This window comes from Nipponia nippon, unplaced genomic scaffold (assembly GCF_047370975.1).
Source record: "Nipponia nippon isolate SJK-2023a ecotype South Korea unplaced genomic scaffold, ASM4737097v1 scaffold_19, whole genome shotgun sequence".
Lineage (NCBI taxonomy): Eukaryota > Metazoa > Chordata > Aves > Pelecaniformes > Threskiornithidae > Nipponia > Nipponia nippon.
The window spans coordinates 5,452,900-5,477,788 of NW_028262335.1; the positions used below are offsets into that span (position 1 = coordinate 5,452,900).

The window sequence follows — 24,889 nt, forward strand, 5'->3', positions numbered from 1 at the left end:
GAGCCACTGTCATGAGGCCTTACTCTTCCAGCGCTGGACCTCTGCACAGCCTGGCCAGTGCACCTATATCATGACCGGCATACAAGTGCCTGTTTTTTCCAGGAATGAAACACAGCCAAGTAGATGCTGCCTTTCTAGAATGAAGATTCAGCATATTCATTTCACTTATGACTAGGTCCAGATTTGAGCCCAGCTTCTTTAGAGGTAAAAAGCAACTGAGCTGACATGCAGTGGGAAAACCTCATGGCAAGTCACCTTTTCCTTTAAAATAGAAGGTAAATAAAAGTTTTCTGGCTTAGCAAAAGTCTCATTACAGCTGTTTGATAGGGCAGACTGGATGGCAATGCAAGGTGCTGTTAGGAGATTTGAGTGTGCATCCAAACCACAGAGATCTGAGAAGTCTGGCAGTACCGCAGAAGGATTTGTTCCTGGAGGACGAAGGCCATTCTTGTTCTGCTCTCCTTGACCCCTCCTGGAGGACGCATGGAGACTTGTCTTTGGAGAAGGCTGTGGCCAAGCTCTCTCTACACTTGGAGGTGAAGTTGCCATTAGGAACAGAGGTGGCAGAAGAGTAGTAACCCTTATGGCTGTAAAAAAGAAAGAAGGCTTTGAGAAAAAATACCCACTCCCCTCTAAAAAGTGAAAAGAAATCAGTCCCCTGAAGCCAAGTTACAAAGAAGAGGGAGTCAAAGGAAATCTGAAGTCGTTCTCAAGCCTTTGCAGAGAGCTCTGCGGTTCTAGGTATGCCAGGCATGAAGGTTTTTTGGGCATGTAAGAGCGAACGGTTCTTCTCGCTGCATGGCCTTCTCACCCGACCTCTATCCAGAATCCTCTTATACGCTTTCACTGAGAAAGCCTGTGTTTCCCAGAGCCTCTTCCAAGCATTTTCCTTGGTTCATTAGGTGATAATAGAAAGTGATTTTTCCCCTGTCATCTTGAGCAATCAGAAGCATTAAGAATAAGAGCCTAAGCCTGAAAGCCTAAATGAGAGGGTTTTGATGGGTATGTATATCTGCCTCCTTCATTAGAGCAAGAAGCAAGGGTGGCTCCCAGAGCTTGCATTTCTTGAGAAGAAATAGGCAAGAAACAAGGATCATGGTCAAATGGGGTCAAGAGAAAACTGAGGTTTGGGGCTTAGATTCCATTCCCAGGTCTGCTGAACCCCAGAGAGGCAGTTTCCTCCGCCTTTACTGGTACAAGCAATAGCTTGTCCCACAAGTGGGCTTTTTGTAGAGAGGGGTACGTAGCAGCAGAGAGCTAAAGGGGGCAGAAAATAACACCTCTAAGATCTCAGGCAAATCACTTGGGGCACAAACGTGACCTCGTCACCCGTATTTACTCATAGTGGGAGCGAGTAGCTGCATAACCCCGGCGTGAGTACAGCGCCTTGTGTTCTGTATCAGCCTCTTTAAGCTTCAGTTTCTCCACCAGTAAAATGAAGCTAAAAGCTTCATCAGAGAGGTGCTAGGAGGTGGTGGTCTTTCTCCTCTGTGAACGCTCTGAGGGCCGCTGAGAGATGGTGCTGAAGCGGCAGGGGCTCTTCTTGCTCAGAAATTACCCTGCTAGCTCTGTCCATGGCTGATTGTCACAACGGCAAATCCCTTTCTCGCTGTCTGGAAGGCAAGTTCAACTTGCCACCACCTCCCCCCATAAAAAAGCAAGAGGCACACCTCGGGACAAAGCCAAGAACTTGTTGTTGTTGTTCAGGGAACTCTCAGACAGAACTCATGCAGAACTGTGTTCTGCCACTCTGTAAGACTTGTGGGGGGTGTATTTCTTGTACCGTGTTTAAGGGGATAATTTATTTTTATTTCCCTTCTAGGTAGGATTCTTCCCGCGCAGTCGATCCTACTTAGCATCCAAAGGTAGGCAACTCCATCTTGTTGACGTGACAAATGTCTGTAAGAACCACATGACTTAATTTTGGGCCGCGTTGTCCTCTCGGGGCAGTTTCACATGGACCTCGTGCCATGTCTGCCACAGCTCGTAATGGAAAAGAAATTCATACCGTGTCTCCTAAGTCTTGCTACATCAGCGCATGGAAAAAGAGAAGGCTCTAGCCTGCCTTCTCAGGGTCTGGCCGGTCACCACAGCAGCCTGCCGCGGAGAGGCGGCGGCGTTCCTGCAGGGGAGCGCCCCCGGGGATGGGGAGCGCCCCCGGGGCTGCGGAGGGCCGCGCACCCCGCCGGCAGGGTGCCCGCCTCCCCCCGCCGGAGCCGGGGGGGAGCCCCCGGGCCGCCCCGCCGGGCTGGCGGCTGCTGGCGCGGCGGCGGCGCCGGCCCCGCCGTCCCTCGCTCACCCCCTCGCCCCGCCGCCGCCGGCGCGGCGCTTGCAAGCGCCTCCGCTGTTTAAATGGGCCAAGTTAGAGCGGCGGCGGCGGAGGGAAATCTTGTTTGGTCCGAGTCTCTGAACTGTGCCGGGACTCGGGGGCAGGGACCGACCCGTGCCCGGCCCGGCTGGCAGGGAGCCCGGCCCAGTAGCCCAACATAGCCAGGGACCGGGGTCCGGGGGCAGTGGCACAAGGGAGCGCGTTTATACCCACAAACGTCTGTGTCCGTGTCTCTCTCTGCGTGTATATATATATACATAGATCTACGTAACGTAATACCATGTTTTTTAAAATTTTGTGCAGGAGTGGAAATTAAACACCAACTCGCAGTGATCACAAAGCCTTCGGTGGGAGCGGGGCCAGTCTGCACTTTGCAGGTGAAGGTGGGCGGCCCCCGGGAAACTTCTCCGCCCGGGTGTCTGCAGCCCCGCGGGCAGAGCGGGGAGAGCCGGCACCGGCCGGGGGCTCCGGCGGAGGCGGGCAGGGGATGGCGGAGCGGCGGCGGGGGCGCAGCGTTTAATTTTAATTATTGCATATAAATAAATAAACCAGGTGTCAGCTTAAAGGAAGGAGGGGGGAGGGAGGGTGAAAGGGGGCTGGGTGGGCGGCGGGGAACCCTCCAGCCTGGTGAGAAGGTGGGTCGATCTAGGGGAATCAATAAGCTTTTTTTTTTTTTTTTTTTTTTTTTTTTAAACCAAAATAATGTCTACGGCAGCAGAGACCTCTCCGAGATGTCAGGTATTAGTCCGGAGGGGCAGATCTGCGAGCCACACAGCAGCTCCCGGGTCTACGGTACATTAGCCTCTCCGTGGGAGAGGGATCCCAGACAGCTCTGCTGGGGAGCCAGCCCAGGAGATTTGTTAGCGGGCTGCTCCGGGGGATACCAGCCACCTCCGGCACCCGAGCGCCAAAGGTGCTTGTGTTGCTGCTGCTGCTGCTGCTGGCGCATTTCATCCAAACTCCAGCCAGAGCGGGGGCAAGTTGAACCGGAGACATTAGAGCCACTGTGCTTTGGAGAGACGAGGGCGCACGGGGAGCGCGGCGGCACCATGCCTGCTATCAAGAAGGAGCGACTTGACAGGGAAGAGATGGCCCTGGCAGCCTTTAACCAGCCCATGGAAACCTTACCTGACTATCTCGCCCCTCTGGCCGCCGCTGCCATTCCGGTGGTAGCCCCGCACCCGCCGGCTTACGACCAGATCTTTGCCCACCGCGCGTACCTGGGCTTCCACGAGACCCCGCACCCCCCCCACCCCCACCCCCCCCACCTCCCCGAGGACCTGATGCTGGAGAGGTTTTCCTCCATCCCGGATTTCCAGCCCTTCTTTGACAACGGAGAGCCTTGCATCGAGGTGGAGTGCGGGGAGAACAAGGCGCTGCTCTACATCAATAAGTTGTGCCAGGGGAGCAAAGGACCCTCTATCCGGTACCGGGGAGAGTGGCTCACCCCCAACGAGTTCCAGTTCGTCAGCGGCAGGGAGACGGCCAAGGACTGGAAGCGCAGCATCAGGCACAAAGGTAAGGGCACTGCTCGCCCCTCGGCTTGTGCCGGGGTCCCCAGGCTCCTCTGCTCTTACTCAGCATCCTCCCTCTGGCCCCGTGCTTGGGATCGGGGGGGGGAGGCTGCCTGCCTGTTCGCGGGGGGGGGGGGAGCTCAGGACCCGGTCTCCTGTAGCCGTGCCCCCCGTCCCCTCTCTACCGGGGTCCCCTCTCTACCGGGGTCCCCTCTCTACCGGGGTCCCCTCGCCGAGCGCCCCGGTACCGGGGGTCTCCGGAGAGCGGCGAAGTTTTCCGAGCGATTTGGGAACAGTTGCTTTGGGGTGGGAAGAAAGGGGCGGGGGGGTGGTGGTGGGGCTCGTCTTTTCTGGCGAGAAGTTTCATTTCGCGCGGGCGGCGGTTTAAACACCGGGCGGATCGCGGGGTGCGGGGGAGCGCCCCGCGGGCACGCCACGCGTGGGGGCCGGCGCGGCTCGGACCGGCTCGGCTCGGCTCCGCGGGGGGCGGCGGGGCGCGGAGCCGCCCGCCCCTGCGCGCCGGCGGCGGCGGGGGGCTGCGCGGCGGGGAGCGGCGGGGAGCGGCGGCGCAGCCCCCGTCGCGCCGGGCGGGGCGGAGCGGGGTGTTCCCCTCGCAGCTGGGTGGCGTGGGACCTCCGCGGCGCTGGCGGCGGCTGACGGGAGCTGCCCTGCCTCCCGCCCGCCCTCCCTCCCCTCCCGCCCGCGGTGCAGCCCGAGCCAGCGCCGCAGTCCCGGCAGCGGGGCCGGGGAGCTGCCGGTGCAGGCGGCAGGTGGAGAGCGGGGAGGCGGCTGCGGGCCGGGGCCGCGGGGGGGCGGGCGGGGAGAGCCGGCGCGGCGCGCAATTAGCGGAGAGCCGGCGGTGTCAGCCCGGGGGCCCGCGGAGCCATTAGGAGGTGACTGACACCTCGCCGTGTTTATTGATCGCCAGAGAAAAGGGGAATAACTTCGGGGGCCGCGCTAATTGTCATTACACCACTCATCTCTTCTGTTTCTTTTATTCCTGGGCTCCTGGCTGCCTTCAGGAAATCTCAGTTCCTCTGGGGTGAGTCAGGAGGACGAGGTGACACGGACGGAGGAGCAGGGGGGAGGCGCCGAGCGGGCTGCCCCGCTGCCACGGCCGGCCCGCGGCCGGGGTCTGGCGGCGCGGGCAGCGCGGAGCCCCGCGGGGGTGCGCGCAGGTTGCGCGGTTTGGCCGCTGCGCCCGGGCGCCGGCTGCGCCTTCTGCCGCGGCTCTCTGCGGGCTGCGGGAGCCTTGGTAGCAAGGTCAGGCAGGGGCTGACGAGGGTTGCGCCGTGCTCCTTTCCACGCTTGTCTGCAGGGGAGAAAGTTGGCTGGAGGGGCGGGCGGGGGGCGCTGGCAGGCAGGCAGGCAAGGGGAGGGGTGTTTGTATGGAGGAGACGCGTGCTTCCCGCCCCCCTTCCCTAAATACTTTCCTTTTATAAAGGTGCTGATCCTTCTTCTTCTTTTTCTTCTCCTCTGCATCCAGGGAAAAGTTTGAAGACTCTTATGTCCAAAGGAATCTTACAGGTACATCCTCCAATCTGTGATTGCCCTGGGTGTCGAATTTCGTCTCCAGTGGTAAGATTATTGTTAAACTATGTGCTTTAGTTAAGACATCTCCCCTCTCCTCCGCCTCCTTCCCTTAAAAAAATCCCTTTGCTTCTGTGATCATGAAAGCGTGATCTCTGAGGGCTAGGAACCGTCAGTCACTGAGCCTTTGCCAGAGCCCTGCTTGCGCTGCCAGCGTACCTGCGGTCTGGTCACAGGCTAGCAGCAGAGGAGTTTGCAAACAGAGCAGATGGGAAGAGCAGTGTCTGACCTAAGGGATGCAGCACGCAGCGTGGCTGTATGGTTTTCAGGGGGAGCTGTCTATGCGCAAACGGCAAATCATTCAGCAGCCGCTTCCCTCTTCTCACCCCTTCATTTTTGTGTGTTGTGCAGAGGTGTAAAATGGCTAAATAAAGCAAAAGGGAATTATAATTGCATCCACGCGTTAGAGTCAGAACAGCCACAGTTTACAATCGTTAGAGAATTTTTTTAGATAAGCTGAAGGAGGAACAAGCTCATCTTAAACGCTTACAACTTTTCCAACATTCACGTCATAGATCACAGTTATTGCTTTTATATATCTTTTCTTCCCAACTTTTGAGTTCCTTGTGTTTTCTGCTGTCTGCCTGAGACTTTCAGAATCTCTCTACGACGTCAACGTTTTCATGGAAAAGATGTTGATGCTATAAATAAAAAGCTACTGAAGTCATAGTAAACTAAGGCATTAAAAACAGTTCATCACGTGCAAAAATAACCATAAAATACAATAACATCTAAATGGGATGGCAAAGCTGTTGGTTTGTGGAACTAAAGCAGGTCTTGGTCTGAAAAAAACACCATGACTTAAAACATTGTCAGTAGCGCTGGGGAAGCAGATGCAGCTGGAAATTTATGTACTTTTATCCACTGCAAGCAACCGTTTTTTCTTGTATTGTTTCTTTGAGATCAAATGGACAATCTCTTTTCACATGCAGTGTCTTTAGGATTCTGCACGACAGACGGAATCGCGGATTTAAATTATTTCTGCATGGTATATATGTGCATGCCTGCCTATGTATACAAATCTGCACATCCGCACGGGAAGGGGCTCAGAGCAACAAGCGACAGTTACATAAATTAAGGTGAAGATGCCACCTCTGTGACGCCAGTCTCTTGCGCCTGTTTTGTGCAGCAGCAGTCCGTACCAAAGCAGGAACGGCCCCTCCAGCTTACGGGTGCTGGTTGTATTGCAGCATTGCCCTGGTATTTTAAACCCAGCAAAGCCGATAGACCAAAACCTGGCTTTTCCGACGGACTCATGTGGTTCCTCTGAGTTTACGGGGCAAAGTGCGATGCGGTGTAATAAGCTTTCTCCAGTTTTGAGTTTTGCATGTGCTTTAGTTGCCAGTCATGTGGATCACAGGCCAACAAGCAGTGATCTGTGGCCCAAAGTGATATGCCACAGCTGCTGGTGGTGTTGAGAAGTGTCTGGCCAGATGACGCTGTCTACTGGTCCCTTTCTGGGTACCGAGTTGCATTAGGTGGTAGCCAAAATGACTCGTTGCGCTTTCCTAGCAGCAACATTTTTAATAGTTGCACAGGGATACTATGCATTTACAGATGGGAAGGCAGCTCTGCATGAAACAAGTGTCTTTTAAAATAGAACTGAATTTGAGAAGCTCAGATAGGGGAAAAGAGAGGCTGGTATAGTTTCGGGAAAGGAGAAATAAATCCTCCTGGACTTGCCTCCTACGGCTTCCCCAGCTGTATAAATTAGTTAGAGGGGAGGTTGATGTCAGAATTTGCACAGCAAGGACAAACCCCAATGAGAGCTTTTATCAGAACGCTGTTTCTCAGTGCTTACTGCATTTTCTGTGCTGTAATTAGAACATATACCTGACCAAACGACAGTTTCACATTTTGAACCTGAAATCTTGCGGTAGCGCCTTGTCATAGCTACATGCGCGACACATTCAAAACAGTTACACAAGAAGGAGGATTAAAAACGGGGCACGGTTTTATCTTTCCCCATTTAGCGATCGCCGATTTAAGCACCACTGAGATCAAAGGGCTGTTTCTCCTCAAATGTAGAAATGCTTTATATTCTGTAGTGTAGGTGACTTGCGTTGCCTGGGCCCTTGTGCTACTGTGTTATCACATGGGGGGTGTGGAGACGGGGGGCTGGTTCTGTCAGCAGCTGGTTCTGCTGATCCGAAATCAGTCCTTGGACAGCGGGAATGGGCCAGAAAAACTCAAGCGTTGCCTTTGGAATGGGGCATCTGCATCTTCCCCGTCTGCCAACTGCTCCAAGGACCCGGCCCAGCTCTGCCTCCGGGAAGGGTTGCATCCAATTTATCCAGCCCCGCCACCCTTGTCCAATCAGACCGGTAACCTCAGGGGCTGTAATCAACAGCCGCGATTGTTCTGCGGCCCAGTCTGGGTCTCTTTCGGGGCTGGGGAGAGGAGGGGTCGATCGGGAAGGGAAATTGCATCGAGCGACAGGGCCAGCTTGCAAAACGCGGCTGCGGAGCTGGAGCCTCGCCTCGCCTCGCCCGGCCCCCCCGTGCCCGCACGGCCCCTTCCCCGCCCCCGTCCCACCCGGGCGAGCACCGAAACAGCCGGGCAGCGGCCCCCGGCCCCCTCCCGCCCCGCCGGGGCTGGCGCCGAGCCCCCCCCGCCCTCGCCGGCCGCGGTGCCGGCAGCGCCGGGGGCTCCCCCGCGGCGGCCGGGGAAAGCGGCGCCCGGCCCCCGCCGAGCCCGGCTCCGCCGCCCCCCGCCGCCCCGTCGCAGCTCGTTTGCTGCAGCTGCAGACAGCGGCCGGCGCCGGGGCCCGCTCCGCCACCGACCGCCGGTTTCCTGCGAGGCGGAGGGGGAGCAGCCGCGTCGCGCCGGCCGCCCTGGCGCCTCCTCCCCCGGGCCGCGGCCGCGGCCGCCCCCGCGCCGGCATCCATCAATCAGCGGCGGGGCCGGGGGGAGGCAGGGGGATGCGGGAGGGCCCCTCTGGGCCGCAGGGTCGCTCCGAGCTTGAGGGGGGGGATGCAGGGAGGACCCCCGGGAACGGGGGAGTGCGGGAGGGTCCCTGCGGGGCTGGGGAGGGCATCCCCGGTGCCGCTTCGGGGGCTGGAAGGGCAGAGCCAGGCCGGGCCTGCGCTCAGCACAGCGGAGGGCTCGGCGGGGCAGCGGTGCCTGCACGGCACAGTGCCGTCTGCTTTCCTCTCCAGCCTTGCAGAGATGGGGAACGGGGCGCTGCATGCTCACCCCACCCCGTGCCCTTCTGCAGGGTGACCGCGCCTCCGATTCCCCTATCCCCTTTTCTTGGTACCCTAGCCTTTGCACCCGAGATTTTTCAGATCTGGAGGGGAGAAATGGCACAGGTCTCAGTCCCTTTGATTTTTTTTTGGAGGCACAGGATGGCAAGCGTTCGCAAAGTAAGTTGTCAAATGTGAACCGGGGTCTTCCCCCATATTTGTACTTGTCAGTTCTGGGCAGACACAGTTCATCTTGTTTGGAGCCCTGGATGGATTCCAGTCTATTCTGGTGAAACCCATTCACTACAGGGTTCCCTCCGTCCCCATCAAACTTCCCTCTGTGCTCCAAATATCACTCACGCATTCTCTCCATCTCCGCTTTCAAACCCACAGCCGGGGCTGGTCTTGAAAGCGCGCTCACAGGCAGTGGTCTTTTTAGCCAGCGGGAAGGGGGAAACCTCATGGTCTTGAGAACAGCACTAAAATCTTTATTGCTCAAACAAAATATCTTAGATTTGTAAAGTCCAGCATTGCATACCCAGTGTAACAAAGGAGAGGCATTCCTTACGATAGATATACTTGGTCGTTTCCCTTATCAGACAGAGTGTGACCCTTGCTGTGTTTTTCCTACTAGCCAGGCTGCTTCTGCAGGTGTGTTAGGACTGGACGTTGGCTGCTCCTCATCCTCTTTTCCCATCTTTTCTTGGACAGGGTGTCTGAAAGGTAGCCCATGTTGGAGTTTGAGGTCACAGGTAAAGAAGGAAAAGCAGGCTTTCAAAAAGCTATCGTGATATGGCTGTATTCAAACAAAACGAAAAGCACAAGAGAATTATTATTTTTTTTTTTACCCCATCTCCTTTGTTGCATGTCAAGACACATGGTAATTGTGCATAACTCAGTCAATGACAATGGTAATTCATTTGCTTACCGGGGCTGTGTTTTGCTCTTGATTTGATTTATATGTGATTCTTTTTATTTGCTTCTTTTTGCTTTTCGTCGTCATCCTTGTTGTTGTTTTCTTTTGCTGCCCCTGAGGTTAAGGCATTAGTCCAAGACTTTGCCAAGGATGGAAAAAGTAACTATCTGCTTACTTAAAAAACTGAATGCCAGTAATCAGCAAAATCTCTGTTACTTAGCCCTAAGATTCCTGAACGTTCTCCCGTCTCCCTGTGTTAGAGGTGCAGGGCTGGAAGGGAGCTCTGCATCTCCCCCGAAGCGTGGCTTTGTGTGACTTGTGCTGTTGGGTTCTGGCGGCAGCCGCATTCGCTGCCCTTCCCAGCGATGCCCTCCTGGCCACCAGGCTGCTCCGCAGCTTGCCTGGAAAGCCAGGAACAGAGCTGCACAGGGGGAAAGAAGGGAGATCCCTGGGCTACCGAGTAGATCCCTGGGTTGTGGGATCCAAATTCAGAGGGTGGCCCAAAAAGGGGAGTCTCCCACACTGGACACGAGTCTTTGAAGAGAACTTTCCTATGAAAAGAAGACTTTTCCTGCTGAAAAATTTAGTTGGCTGCCTGTAGAGGCAGGATTAAGTCTGAAATTTTACTTTTAACTGAATAGATGAGATTTAGGTTCCTTTCTGAGCTGCTGTGGACTTAAGGATTGGAGCTGGAGAATTGTGGGGTTTATATGAAGGGGACTGTTTTCATAACTTTGCCTTCGTGTCTCTGGGGGCTGCCTTATGACTGTGGAAAAAGCCCCTCTGTAAAGCAGACTTATAAACCTTTTTATCCCCTCAAGGGCTTTGGCACAGTCTGTTGGTTTTTATTTGTGGTTTCATGCTGATTTGGATTGTTGCTTTTAATCCAGCACATTTTAGTTTAGGTTAGCATTTGTTGGAGTTTTTTGAGTTGGTTGGGTTTTTTTGTTTGTTTGTGGGTTTTTTTGTTCTGTGTTTTAATGGACTTCACTCAGGTGATTTTTAGTGTGTTGCACTGCAAACTTGTAAGTTAAACTTGAATCCTTAACAAAAGTTTATTCAAAATCTGTCAGCCATCACCTTTATAGAGTAACTGGAGATAAGGTACGTTGTGCTCTTAAACGGGGTGAGAGACTCGCACATCCCATCCAGTACAGGGGAGAGGTGCTGAGTTCAAGTCCACAGCCTCAGCTTGCACGGCTTTCTAATGCGAGGGCAGTGGGAACACGTGTGCCTGCTGCTCTCACAGAAGGGTCCCTAAAATCACCTGCTCTTGGGTCATACAGCACTTCACAGGGGAAACCGGACAGCTTGAAACGGGAATCAGTGTGGGCATGAGAGGTGCTCCTAGGTGTAGTCTGCACTGGAAGTTATTCCTAGTGGTCCTCAGGCTCAGCTCACGAACAGGGCACGCTGCAATTGCGTGATGCTACCGAATCATAGAATCGTTTAGGTTGGAAAAGACTTTTAAGATCATCAAGTCCAACCGTTAACCACTGTCAGAGATTTGGGTGTTGCACCAATAAAACGACTAGTTGTTATTTTACGCAGAGGCAGAACAAACCCAGATCAATGGCACTAAGAGTGCCAGCACAGTACTGAAGGATTTAATTTTGTGGATTATTAAATACCCTCTGGAAAGGAAAATATTAATTGGATTGCAGTCTTGTGAGTGAACAGCAGAGATGTATAAGCAGCTATGGCTTAGGAAAATAATTTTATCTTACAGTGGGATTTAAGGAGTTCCAAGTGGGGGAGGTTTGCTGTACTGAAGGTTTCTGCTGTTCCAGTGAGCAATGTTGAGAAACTGAATGGAAAAGGTCTTGCATGATGGAAGGACAGAGGAAGATCCACCTGTGAGTTCAGTTTAGCGTTTGTGAGGCGTTTGGGAATAATGGGCCAAGCTGAAAGAGGGTGAAAGAATATTTATGCTGAGGTTGGTGTGCATGAGGGATTCTGCCTGGAGTGAGCAAGTTTCCTCCTGCTGGGATTCCGTAAAGACTGCAGAGGGGCTCTCCTTGTCCCGCAGGCTTTTGTGTGGTGCGGATTCCCTGGAAGAGCCAAGACAGAGTGTCATTTCTGGCGCTGCGGCGTTACGGTCTCCAGCAGGCTCAGCTGTAGGAAGAGGCAGCTTCCGAGCCCTCGGCCCCTTTGGGAGCAGGTTTTACATGCTAAGTCAGCAGATGCAGGATGGGCTTTGCAGCTAGCGCCGCTCGCCTGGTGAATTGTACCGGGCTCCATCCACTGGTCTGAGGAAAAGAAAGTCAAGCATGGGAAGAAAGATAGATAAATAAATATATAGAAGCAGGGAAAGCAACATCATCTTGTTAGTGGTGTGTCAAGGGCAGTGTAAAGGTGACATAAGATAAGTAATTTTGCTGTCAAAATTATTTAGAGATGTCATTAAACTGCTTAGGGCTGTCTCTGCCGCTTCAGGGCGCAGACACCTGGTTTTAATTTGCTGTGGTCTACGTCCAAACTTGCTGGCCTTATTCAAAGGGATCAGTGCTAATTTGGAGCCTGGTGGCAAAAGCCTTTAGTGAACATGGGATCTAAATAGCAGAGGTGACTAAAGGATCAGAATTAACTCCCTCGTAAACTTTGTTCATTTTTCTTTTCCTGAGGATTAAAACTATCAGCTAGTTGAAGTTTGCAGAGATGATGAACTTTTCAGATGGCTTGTTCTGGTTCAGTTATGAGCCGGGGAGAACAGAGAAGCAGTTGCCTATTGGCCCTGGACTTTGGAAAAGAGATCCACTCGGTTTTTAACGAAGTAATGCTTGGTCAGAATTTTATGCTTGCAAAATCACTTTGTCTTGTCTATATTTTTTCCTTTTTCTATCTTTCGTTTGTTTGTTTTTGTGGGGTTGGTTTGTTTGTTTTTCTTCTGCATTGTCTCATTCTGTTTCTCTTCTGCACGGTCTATTTCCTTCATCTGGAAAACGTCTTGCTACACAGCAGGTTCTTGTTTGGATCTATGCCCTCTTCTCTCCCTTCTTCCTTCTCCATATTGAAATGCATCATCTTCACTTATCCAGCAGCTGAAGAATCACCATTCTCACCATTTCAGGGCTTTTTTCTGTTAGGAGATGCTCACCTTCCTCACTTCTGGTAGATGTCAGTGAAAAACTCGTTATAGGGCTCTGTGTCCCAACGTTGTGTTTTCCAATTGAGGGCAGTGAAAGACATCTCCTGAAGAGTTATTTATTGTTGCAGGAAGCATGTGCGGTTTCATAAATAAAACCAAGAACGTCTTTAGCACCTCTGCTTTACTCTCCTACTGCTCTTGTGTGAAAGTAAATCTTCTGTATGTACCACCTCCACTGTTGGAGCAATGCATTTCCTTTCTTTTATTTTTGGTTCTGTAATTTTAACAAAACCAGTGAGAACAGAGAAGTTGTTACACATTCCCCTGGGTCATAAATATAATCTGATATGGGATTTTCTTGTAACGTGTCTGAGGACGAGGAGGGATGGATGGAGGGAATTCCCAAGCATAGAAAGAAAGGCTCTTGCTCATTTATTTTAGTCAACATGGAACTTTTAGCTTTTACTGATTTCATTTTACTTTGCACAGGCATACAAAACTATGGAATCTGGGAATACCATCAAGCCCAAATTTGCCCTGTTCTTTGATTACCTGTACGAAAATATTCCTGCACATCAAATCCCTCCTTTTAAGATGTCGAGATAGCTTCAATCGGTATGCAAAGTAGGCTTTTTTAATCTTTTACATCTTCAGCTAGAAAGAAACTTGTGCCAGCATTCGCCAACAAGCCAGGTCACTGGAGGCAGTCTCACTTGGTGTAATGTGTACCGACATCAGCGAAGGCTGTTGTCCCCACGGCTGCTGTCCTGTGACATTGGACTAGGGGCCCGTACAGACAGCCTTGCTTTTTTCAGTGGGATGCTTGCCAGAAAAAGGTGGTGGTCATCTGCACGTGTGCTGCTGCAGCAGCTTTTGCTAGTAGAGTTGTCCTATGTTTTTGGCGAACGTTGCTGTGTTTACCAGCGCCCATCCAGAGCTCAGCTCTTTGAAAGTGGTGTAGGGGCAGCGCCATGGAGCAAGAGGCCTCGTTGTGCCTCTGCAAATGGAAGGCGCTTGTCTGTGAGCCAGTTCTGCACTGATGCCCGCTGGTATAAAAAACCCTGAGCCTTGATGTGGCCTTTTGTTTTATCACATTGTAACATGGAACAAAAAAAAAAAAAGACTTCTTGGTAAAGTTTAATCAACATTTTTAAGAGTAACAGCATCTTCTGTCTTAAGATGTAAGATGGGGTTTAGTCTGGAGAAGTGGAGGCTCGGGGAGACCTTGTCGCTCTCTACAACCACCTGAAAGGAGGCTGGAGCCAGGTGGAGGTCGGTCTCTTCTCCCAAGGAACAAGCGATAGCACCAGAGGAAACGGCCTCAAGTTGCACCAGGGGAAGTTTAGGTTGGATATTAGGAAAAACTTCTTCACCAAAAGGGCTGCCAGGCCCTGGCCCAGGCTGCCCAGGGAAGCGGTTGAGTCCCCATCCCTGGAGGTATTTAGAAGCTGGGTAGATGTGGTGCTCAGGGACATGGTTTAGTGGTGGCCTTGGCAGTGCTGGGTTAATGGACTTGATGATCTTAAAGGTCTTTTCCAACCTCAATGATTCTATGATTCTATGATGAGCAGTACCCGTTATTTCTTGTGTTGTGCTAATCAGTTAGGAAGGTAGAACGTCCCTGAATGGCTTCCAGGGAATTAAGAAGCAGGAAGACTTGGGGGCTTTTGGTGATAGAAGAGACACTCAACAGCCTTTTGGTCTAGAAAGTACATCTTCTAAAATATTTCTAATGATGACACTGCAACAAAGTTGTCTGCTTGTAGTTGATTCCCAGTTTAGTGCTGGGAGGTATGATTGTTTCAGATAATTTAAAAAGCAGCTCTGGGATTTTAAACAGTTTCAGTTAACTTGGGCCTCTTAATCACCACAACTTCTTGATATAAAACTTTCCTCTTTCTTCTGAAAGCAAGCAGACCACTTTACCAGACTAGTTTGCTGTCTATGAGTCTGTTACCCCTAGGAGCTTGTATTTATCACCGAGTCTCTGGGGCCTTGCTAATTCAGAGTTATGAGTAGATTCCACTCCAATGGTAGCTGCTGTTCTGCCTATCTCTACCCATCAAATTGCAAAAACTCCCTTGTAACCCCATCCTTTCTTTTTATCTGGAGATGAATGTGATAGGTGGTACTCAGCTCTGTTGAAGCTGCTTTTGCTGGGTTGCTAGGGTAACCGGAGATAGCCCCTGAAGACAGGAAAGGGCAAGCATTCCTTTCTGCCACAGTCTGGAGCATCAGTGATTGAATGAGATTAGATAGAATTAGATAATCCTGAAATTCACAGTGATTTGATGCCAGACCTTTATTAAATAAGTAAAAGTACCAGCCCTTGTAGTAAAAATGAATTCTTTTAGATCAATAACTTTTCCCACCATTCGTCACAGCTGTGATTCTTGAGATCTCTTTTTTCTGTGACATGGGGTGAACCACACAAACATATCTTTTTTTATCCCCCCCCCACCCTCCCGAGGGGACGATGATATCAATTCCTCTTTTATTTCCCCCTTGTGATTCACCCACTTAACTGTAAAGTACACTTACAAAGGAAGGCACTACAAGATTCTTCAGTGATGGTTCAATGAACTGGAGTTTACAATAGTAGTGTTACTTAAAAATTGTACACCGTTAGTCTTAAGTATTATAGTGTTTTAGGGTCAGTTGGGAAAAAAAAAAAAGAAAAGAAGTTGTATATTTTGAATGGCTGGGTAGTTTTTTGTTCCTTGTGTGTTCAGTGCCTAAAACTGTTGGGACCTCATCCATGCCTGGCATGTTCCTGCTTAGCTGCAATAGAATGGATAACATCATATTCTGATCTAAAGTAAATGTGGGTTAAAATGAGCATGGCAGCGTGAATGCAGGATTGGGCTTTGATCACAATCAGTCTAGATTTACATCAGTTTAACTCTGTTGACTTCTTTTTCATCTTTAGACTGGCATGGCTTGCATCAAAATTCAGTGTGCATCAGAGGACACCTTGCAGAGCATGGAAAATTTGGTGTGTTCTGGCCCTCAAGCAGTTTTGTTTCTTATCAAGCTAAATTGGCTCTTTCAGAGCAGAGGGCTGACATTTATTTTTTTGGTGGTGGTGCTGTCCTTCAGGTGCAGCTCTAGACACCACTGCGGAGGTTTTTGCAGGCATAGTGAGCAGTATGTGGTCTCAAAGTAGTCAAGAAGCAGCCCATCCAGAATGAGAAGGGCAGCCTGCATACTCCTTAGAAGGATGCTTTTAATTCTGAATAAAAATATAATACGTTCGGTCTGTTTTTTTTTTTTTTTAATCCCCAAATTAACAATGTGATTCCTTAAAATATTTTTGGCTTGAAATTCATGAGCTGGTAATTCAGGGCTGGAAGTCTGTGGATCTGCACTTGTTTGCATCGGCAATGTGGATCTGTTTTTTTGAAGTCTCACCTTGCTGCGATGGATTTCTCAGAAATAAGTTCAGTAAAAGCAATTCTGTGAGGCTGGTAAGCATTTCTCTCCCCTGGTGTGTGCAGAGGGCAAAAATCATCCTTGCTTTGGGAGGATTTAGTTCTTCCATTGATGTCTCTGCTATAGTCTTTAAACCACTATAGAATCAAAAAAAAAAGTATGGTTAAAGGATATTTGAAATTATATGCTCTACAACTTACTGTGCTTTTCCTTCAGCAGTGTGATGCTGAAAAACTTACATCTTGAGAGGAATTTTGTTGTTGTGCTGGGACTTTAATACCCTGGACTGCTTATCACACCAAGCTCTAGAAACAACAGCGAAAACTACTTTTTTCGCCCATATTGCAGGGAAATGCATGCAGCAAAGTAAGAGAGAGGGAAGGACAGAGGAGTCTGAAGAACATTTGTGTGTGAGTACTGTATCTTAAGACCAAAGTCTGTCTTGATCTGTACCGTGTATAATTCCACCCTCACTAACAGGGTAACAGGACACATTGATGGCAGAATATTTTTGCTTGGTACATAAGGATACAGGCAGTCTGAATTCTCACCCCTGCCTTTATCCAGGATTCAAGTGCACTGAAAAGAGGAGTTGAGTGATGAAGTGTCAAATCCCGCTAGGAAGGGAAGCCAGGACTACTCCAAAATACAGAAAAAGCTGGGATTCAGATCTTTACCACACAACAGAAGCAAGATGATTCCAGCTTGTGATCAAGGTTCTCACCTGTCCTGCTCTTCACTGGCTCTGGCTGCTGTGGGGAACAAGGTCCCAAGTATACCTAGAGCGGGTAAAGCAGAGGAGGTGTTGCTGTATCACATCCAGTGTAGCTACTGGAAGAGCAGGAAATGCTGTGTGTAAGGAGGTGACCCAGGTGTTCATGTTTGTTGCAGGTGACAGCTTCAACGGGGATAATCATGCTCTGTTGCCTAGAGATCTGCCCCACGTGAGCCCTGTCCGGCTTTGGGGGAATCCAAGACGTAAGTCAGGGAAGAATGTGGCTTCATAACTTTAGTAGCGTTATAGTAAGGACCACACATGAATTCAATACATAATAAAGTCTAGGTATCAGTTGCTTCAGTGATTTCCCATGTTTGGAGACCAGCCTCCACCTGGGGAGGTCTCTCAGCGCCGACAAGGAAAATCAATTGGAAACATACACAGTGCAGAATTCTTTGTGGTGAGGATTGCACTCCAGCTTTAAGTTGCTTGAATGTTTTAAACTGTACTCCAGAGAAGTTGCCCTTAATTTGTTGGAACTCTTTAATGTCATCTCAGTGCATGATTCTTTTTCTAAAAGGCTTGTTCTCTGTCTGGATGGAGCTGGCTGACACTGAAGAGCATAATGAACTTGGGTACTTGGGGCTCTTCTATGGACTGGCATTGGGGACCATGTTAGATGGCTGCTAACCACGCACTTCAGTGGCAAAGCACAGGGCATTTGGAGAGAAAGATTTTGCTTTGGCTGGTTGCTATTTATTGCCACTGAATATATCGCCCAATATAATGGACATCAGATTTTGAGATGTCAGTTGGCAGCAGTCCTACTGCATGTTCCTGTGGACAGAGGGGCATCTAAAGCCAAAACATAACTATGCAAATTCAGTGTTTCATTAAGAAAACCTGATTTGTAACTTCAGAATCAAAACCATAGCCTGCACTTCAGGATAATCATCCTGCCTGTACTGGCTCTGTTCACTTGTGGAGTAGAGTAGGGAATGCTGTGGGCTGGCAGTCAGGTGTCTGGGCCTCTGGCCTTTTCCCTGCTGAGGATAACCCACCCTCCTTTCTCCAACCTTTGTTTTCAAGTGCAGCTTCTTATTTGGGATCTTTAACTTAGCTTACCCAGAAACATACTTTCTCAGGGCCCACATGCCTTTTATTCCCTTTCACATCAGGCATCTGTGCAGTGTTTGGTACCCTTGCATGGCCTTTGGAAACACAGGCACTAACCTTTCCGTGAGTCAGCTTCCCCATATACAGGCTGGGGAGAGCACCTCTGGTATTGCATATGGAAATTGAAATATTTAGATTTATGGGTTAAAAGGGCAAGAGACCACTGCTGCCATCAAGACTGAGTTCTTGCACTATATTAAGCAATAGGACTTCCCCAAACTAGTTCCTGTTTATGGTGGCTTGTCTTTGTACTTTTCTTTTTAAGGAAAGCATCCAGTCTTGATGAAGTGTCCCGGTCCTGTCCTGCATTGATCTAGTAAATTGTTTCAGTGGGTAACTACTCTCCCTTTTTAGGAAACGGTGATGCTATTGCTAATTTGAATTTGTTCAGTCACATTCCTGCCACTCGCTCTCCTTACAGCTTTGTACGTCACTCTTTGGAACTCCCTTTTAGTAGTCACAGACCATCATCAAGAAACCCTTTTGCCTTCTCCTTAGTGAGTTAAATAGAGTGAGGTCCTTCAGTCTCTCCATATAATGAGGCAATCCCAAATCTTTAATCACCTGCATGACTCTTCTGCAAAACCCCAACGCTATATATCAGCATCCATCTTGAGCTGTTGGCACTGTATTCAAGTAATGTCAGGTATATATATGTACACACACTATAATCTTCCTGCTCTGATTACTACTCTGGCATTTATATCCAGATTATTGATATGGCTAGGCCATTGCCCGTGATAAACCTTTTCACCTGGTTCCCACCCTGACCCTTGCACCCTTTGCAGAGTCACTTTTTCCTGGGATAATATTCCCTGCTTTTAAAATGCCAACTTCACCCGCTAGCCCACTCTATTTTGAGTCTATGACCCTGGGATTGCGTTAGTTGCCACTAACTCACACGTTCTCTGTGTTAACCATCAGCGATGACTCTTTGTTTTCTTCCAGGTCATCGATAAAAATATTAGGGAGAATTGGTTACATGCTTATATTCTGAGGTCTTTTAATTACCTTTCAATCCATTTAATTTGTGCCATGTTGACAGGTAATGCTCTAATTTCTCATTCAAAAAGTTGTGTGGTGTAAGATCAAATAACTTGCAGAAATCTAAGCACATTACACTACCACTATTGTCTCAGCAAAAAAGATCTATTAGTTTAACATCTTTTCCGTTAACAAGCTTTAATTTGCATAAATTATATCACCCTCCTTTAATTTATTATTACTCGTCCGGTTTCCTGTATTTCATTATTTCTCCCGGGGGTTATAAAATTATTTGGATTATTCTGCTTATGCTTTTTAAAATACAGGCACAGTGCTATGTTTTCCCATTTACCTTGTATTTCCTCATTATTCTGAGGCTCATTAAAAATCTGAGTGCAGTGTCTAAAGAACTTCTCTGGCTAACTATTCTGAAACTCTTTGAGAGCAAGTTATCTAAATCTGCGGATTTAAAACTATATAACTTCAGAAGTTTCTGTTTGGAAACCTCCTAATTCACTGCTGGAATGAAAAGTATTTCATTTTCATACCATGTTAGAGCTAGCTTTTTCTCCCAGTGCAGAAATGAAATATTTACTGAACATTCTTACTTTTTCAGCATTTCTGACAGTTCTACAATTCCCATCTAGTAATGGACTGAAACCATTATTACCTCCTGTCCTTTATAAGCCAGTGTTTACAAACCAGGTTGGAGTTCTCCAGTGAATGAAGGAATTATTAAAATTACACGTGCAATTATTTAAGATTAAGATCTTCATAATGGGCGGGGAAGGACAGGCCTTCACCACGACAAAGGCCCGTTACCGCATATTATGCTGATGAAATGTCCAACTGTCTTAGAGTCTGTTACTCCTTAGTATTTGCTTTATGTCTCCAGTGGGATTTCTGCCTTTTTGCCTCCTGTTGTTCAGCGTTGGTTTAATCGGAAACCTGGCGTGTGGATCAGCTGGTGGAGCGTTAGGGCTCTGTGAAGAGAAGGATGCTTTCTCTTCATCTTCTCAGTGTGGTATATGCTGCTTGCCAGGCTGAGTGTTTACAGCTTGCGGGTTCGGGTAATGAATAGATGCGTTGGGCTTCAAAAAAATGACCTCTGTGGCTTTCTCATGAAAGCCAAGCCTTTTTCCCCCACCTAGATGCTATTCTAGCTTACACTCCTTGTCTGGCTGCTTTTGTTTTCTCCTGATCTTTCAGTTAAGTCTTCCTGTCTGGCCGCCAGATTGCGAAGCAAGGTGGTATTTGAATTATCTAAAGAAGTGATCACGGCGTGTTCTGTCGAAGCTTGCAACTCCTTAAACAATCAAATCTACCTTCCTTCGATGTTTGCTTTAAATGATCTTGGAAGGGTGTCAGTACAGGGTTATACGTGCAAGAGAAGAGGTGGAGGTGTGGTAGATCTGGAAGTCTCAACTTCTCTGCTTACTAGAATAACCATTAGGAAATACCCTGTCGTCCACCTCCCTCTTCACAAGACTTGTACTCATCTGTACAGAGAAACATCCCCACCGTTGGCTTGCACTAAGATGCTGTGCTGTTAGCCTTGGCTGGCATGAAACATCTTGATATCCTACGAGCTGTGAAACTTGACATATGCTAAGGCAGTAAGAGGAAGAGAATCTTTCCTCAAAGCTTCCCTGGAATGTTCTGACAGTATTTAATCTGTCGGGGTCTGCTATGTCATTCAGACTGATCCCAGTAGGCCAACGAGTTAGAATCAATAATATCCTTGATCAGCAAATAATTCTACCTTGATCAGAGAATCCTGGTAATTAGAGCTGAAAAAGATGTGTGACATCACTCAGTCTGCTCCACAGAGTGCTCTGAAACATGCTGGCATTGATGTGTGTGTTTCTTGGGGCTTTTTTGGCTGCTCTTGTAATAGAACGTTAGCCAGGCTGTGCTTTTGAAGGAGGGCTGCAGTATTATTGCCAGAAAGTGACCAGTATTAGGTGCTGCCTTATTTTCCCTCAATGTGAAACCCCCTGTTTTAAAAATGGAAAAGGTGAGGGAGAAGTGGGGCATGAGGAGGGGAAATGGGCCCTTGTAATCATCCAGGAAGGGAGCTGGAAATGGAGTTCAGCCCCTGTGTCAGCCCCTGAGGCTCCATTCCCTTTTGGTAGACGGCCTGTTTATCCCCAGCCCTCTCTTGTGTCAGCCCCAGAAGTACCCCCTCTGCCTCCCTGACCAGATGGCATTATGAAGGGATGCTCAGTCGCCACGGCTCGCTCAATCTTTACCTGTCAGCTAAGATTGACCAAAAAGAGAGGCCCTGCTGTGGCAGCACTTTGGTGTGATTTGATAGACAGGTCAAAAGGACCTGAATCATGATCAACCCACCGTAACACACAGGCTGCTACATGGCTACTTGGCAGTTAGCCTGACAGCGTCACCAGACTGGGTTTGGCTGTAGATACTGAAGTAGATGTAAGTGCCTTCCTTTTTTCTTCTTTCACTGATGCCCTCATCTCTCCTGGAGTTTGGAATTTGCTTAACTGGGACAACTTGTTTATTTGGAATGAAATCACTTCCCTGGGATTTAGCTGAGCGGCACTCAGTGCAGAGCTCAATGGGAAGGAGAAGGTGGCGAAGGAAGATACTTTTATATAGCTCTTTCATGGTAGCTAAGAGCATTTTTGTTCTGTGGCATAAATTAGAGCAGCTCAGGGCTGGCTGGAGGCTTAAATGGTTTATAAGTGAATGTGTGGGAAATGGGCTGGGGCGTGCTGTGCTGGGGCGAAGGCTGCCCCCAAAGAGGTAGTCATCAAAACGCAGAGCACACGTGCGGTGTGTTGCGTACCAGGCGCGGAGAGAAGGATCTGTAGATGTGTTACGCAGAAAGCCAGCAATAGTTGCTCATTACAGACCTTTGAAAATGAGGAAATAAAGCTAGGTTTTCAGTTCTTTGTGGCTGTCTGTGTGAACCCATCAAACATGAATATGGCTGCTTGCCTACAAACAGATTAGTTTCTTATTGCTTTTGCCACTTCTGTGATGCTATAAGGCCCAGCTGTACTATATATAGCACAATAAATCTGGTTTATATCAATGTGAACTTTGATATATTTTATTAATATCACACTGATGATTTGAATGTTTAAATATGCATGGCACATACCAAACTGTTATTTAGCTTATGCTTATTTTAATTAATTATTTTAGATTTATAGAACACCTGTCGTCAGCTCGTAAGTGCCATGCAATTAATTAAAAATACAGTCAGAAATTCAAAACTGCCTTTCTGGCCCATCTAGATTATCCCTCTTTTTTGAACTCATCAGTCCCTCCGTTTCCTAACCAGGTCTCTTCCAGCACCATAAACCTGTTCAATCTAATTCCAGGATAAAACATGGTGAGGACAGGGAGCTGAGCCTTAGGGTAATGTGCTTGCAGGTACATGAACTGCAAGTTCACATTACAGGAGGAGAGCTTTGAGACTCCTTAATGTGGATCAGCGTCTTGCTGTCTTGCTGTTAGGTGCTATACAAACAGCATCGCTGAATTACACAGCCCCTATCCTGGAGAGCTGGCAAACCAGGTGTATGCCTAGACACAAAAGGGAGCGCGGTGCAGCCCATCTGAGGGATGAGGTACTCTGGGCAGCTTGTTCTCACTCTCAGCCATTTTTTGGCACTGATTCTAGAGATTTCAGTAGGATTTGGCTTTACATGCTGACGAGGTTGCCAGGGCCACAGGATTAGACCTTTTGTGGAGTGGTGATTTGTGAGCATCATAAGTTGCCACTAAAAAAGTCACCGGTGGATTGAGGAAGGAGCTGTGGCTAGTGAAACTCTCTGACCTGGCAGCAAGAGCGAACGACCTCAGTTGCATGGAGGAGGGGACCCAATCCTAACTGGCTCTGTGACCTTGGGCAAGTAAATGGCTTATCCACCCTGTGTGCTAGTCGTTCCAGATGGAAAACTGGGTGAGGAAAAAACCTCAAGAGCCTCAGCTGAAACCATATGATGCCTCTAAGGGGTGCCTTCCTGGGTTAACAGAGTGCGGACAATTGTGCCGAAGTTTGTCTGGGAAGGAGGGGAAAAGATGAGGGGTCAGGCAGCCCAGGCAAAACATCTAGACCTGGAGGAGACGGGGTGGAGGTTCAGCAACACATGTGGCCCAAAACCTTTGCTTACAGAGTTCTTCCTCTTTGTGAGCTGCTGTGGCAGCGCTGCTTACAGGGAGCCCTAACGACACCTTTCCTTCTTGCCGTGTACTAAAAGCCGTAAAGGGGAGGGTGTGGGAGTTAATGCTGCGTTAACTCCCACCGGGATACCCACAAGGTCTGGAAGGGAACGTGCATTAGCATGTCTCAGCTTTCCCCAGTTTCAGCCTTAACTGTCAGCAAAGAGCTGTTAAGAAACAGTCTGAGGATCTGCTGGGGACTTTCAAGGCAGGGCTAGCTGGATACAGAGTACGTGTTGGCCCCTGGTTTCTCCTGCCCTCTCTGCCCAGCCCATCCCCTCTTTCCCCCAGACCGTGGTTATCAGTAGAATTATAGAAACAACATTATATTGGTTAATATTTTTTGGCACATCTGGCCCACATACCCCATAGCAATTTGCAGTCCTTTTCAAAGTTTTGCATATGCAAAAAGTCACGTTCTTATAGGTGGAAGCCAAAAGGCACAGTGAGAGCATTTACCCAACTTGGCTGAAGCACTCTTGACCAAAGCAGCCTGAAATATATTTGAGATAATTCTCTTTCTCTTATTACTGCTGAATTACCTCTTAATAGGCTGCAGAGAGCTGCTGCTGCAGGGTGCAGCGTGAGCTCCCTTCCTGTTGCCTAAAGGTCAAGTGTAGCCCCTTTCTGTTGCAGGAGGTGACAAGGCTGTTCTGAGTAATTAGTTTAAAAAATACATATGTATCTCTCTGTGGTACCAGAAATGCTGACTAAAATCCAGCAGGAAATAACAAAGCAGTTGCAAACACGCTTCAGAAGAAATTGTTTCCCCGTATGAAATAGCCACTGTTGCATTTGCAATAAAATTAGCAGAAGGGAAAATGCTAGGGAAATAAGAGGTTAAGAAGCTGTCAAATCTTTTTACAAGTGTTGTCTTTATTTAAACAGCAGAGATCTTGGGGTCAGGTTTGTTCCTTTGTTCTGCTTAAACAGCACCTAGCACCATGGAGTTATGTTTGGGGACTCCTAGCTGTTGTTGCAGCCAAAAAATACCTAATAGTGATCTAGAGAGGAGTGTGTGCTGCAGCGATAAAGATACCTCAGTGTGTGCGCTCTCTCTCTCTGTATAATTGTAACTACAGTGATAAGGATGATGTGTACCTGTGTAAAAGGGGCTGAAAAAAGCCCATGGCTGGCAGTACTGAAGAAAGCAAGCAGTAGGTGAGCTAGTGGGCAAGAGAGGTGGGATACAATTTATAGAAGACTGGGAGACATCTCCTGGAAACTAATGAGGCATTTGAGTTTCAGCCAGAATGAGACAGAGAGCATTCTGCGTTTGACTGGACAAGACCAGCTGGAGATGAGCCAGAAGACACAGAGTTTAGTGCAGGTCCTGGAGAATCCAAGGATGTGTAAGGAACAGGAGGAGCTATCCTCTACGGCCTTGTCTTGTTTCCCGGCCACCTGTACACTATTTTCTCTGCAAATGAAAGGACAGCAGCCCGTTGGACAGGACAGAGCAGTTAGCAAACTTTTTGGTCGTCTTGCGCTTTGCTTCCTTGCAGAGAAGACAGCATATAACTTTATTTTCAAGAAAAAGTAAGCTGTGCTCCAACTGCAGATTGGCAGGTGAGGGAAGATAGGAATGAAAACTAGATGGTGACCCTGAGGAGGAGATAACAGGTGAGAGGCAACAGCTCGGGAGCCCGTGCTACACGTTCCTGATTTAAAAAGCATATTCACTGCTTGCCTAGTTGTTCCAAGGTAAGAAAGGTAGCAACAGTGGTGCCAGCACAACAGATCAGCTTGAAAATAAGGCT

The 24,889-nt window shown here is 48.8% G+C and overlaps 1 protein-coding gene across 2 annotated transcripts in view; it reads left to right on the forward strand.

Moving 5' to 3' along the window:
- SAMD11 (sterile alpha motif domain containing 11) overlaps nucleotides 1–24,889 on the forward strand; it is a 181,368-nt gene that overhangs the window by 51,552 nt on the left and 104,927 nt on the right. Inside the window, exons 4-7 of one of the 2 annotated variants that reach the window (XM_087755097.1) lie at nucleotides 1,823–1,865; nucleotides 2,633–2,706; nucleotides 3,045–3,847; nucleotides 5,330–5,421. In XM_087755097.1, the coding sequence (XP_087611223.1) occupies nucleotides 3,061–3,847; nucleotides 5,330–5,421 (879 nt within the window). In that variant the 5' untranslated portion in view covers nucleotides 1,823–1,865; nucleotides 2,633–2,706; nucleotides 3,045–3,060. Of the gene's footprint in view, nucleotides 1–1,822; nucleotides 1,866–2,632; nucleotides 2,707–3,044; nucleotides 3,848–4,629; nucleotides 4,886–5,329; nucleotides 5,422–24,889 lie in introns of those variants that run through there. The other variant, XM_087755098.1, reaches the window with a different exon arrangement.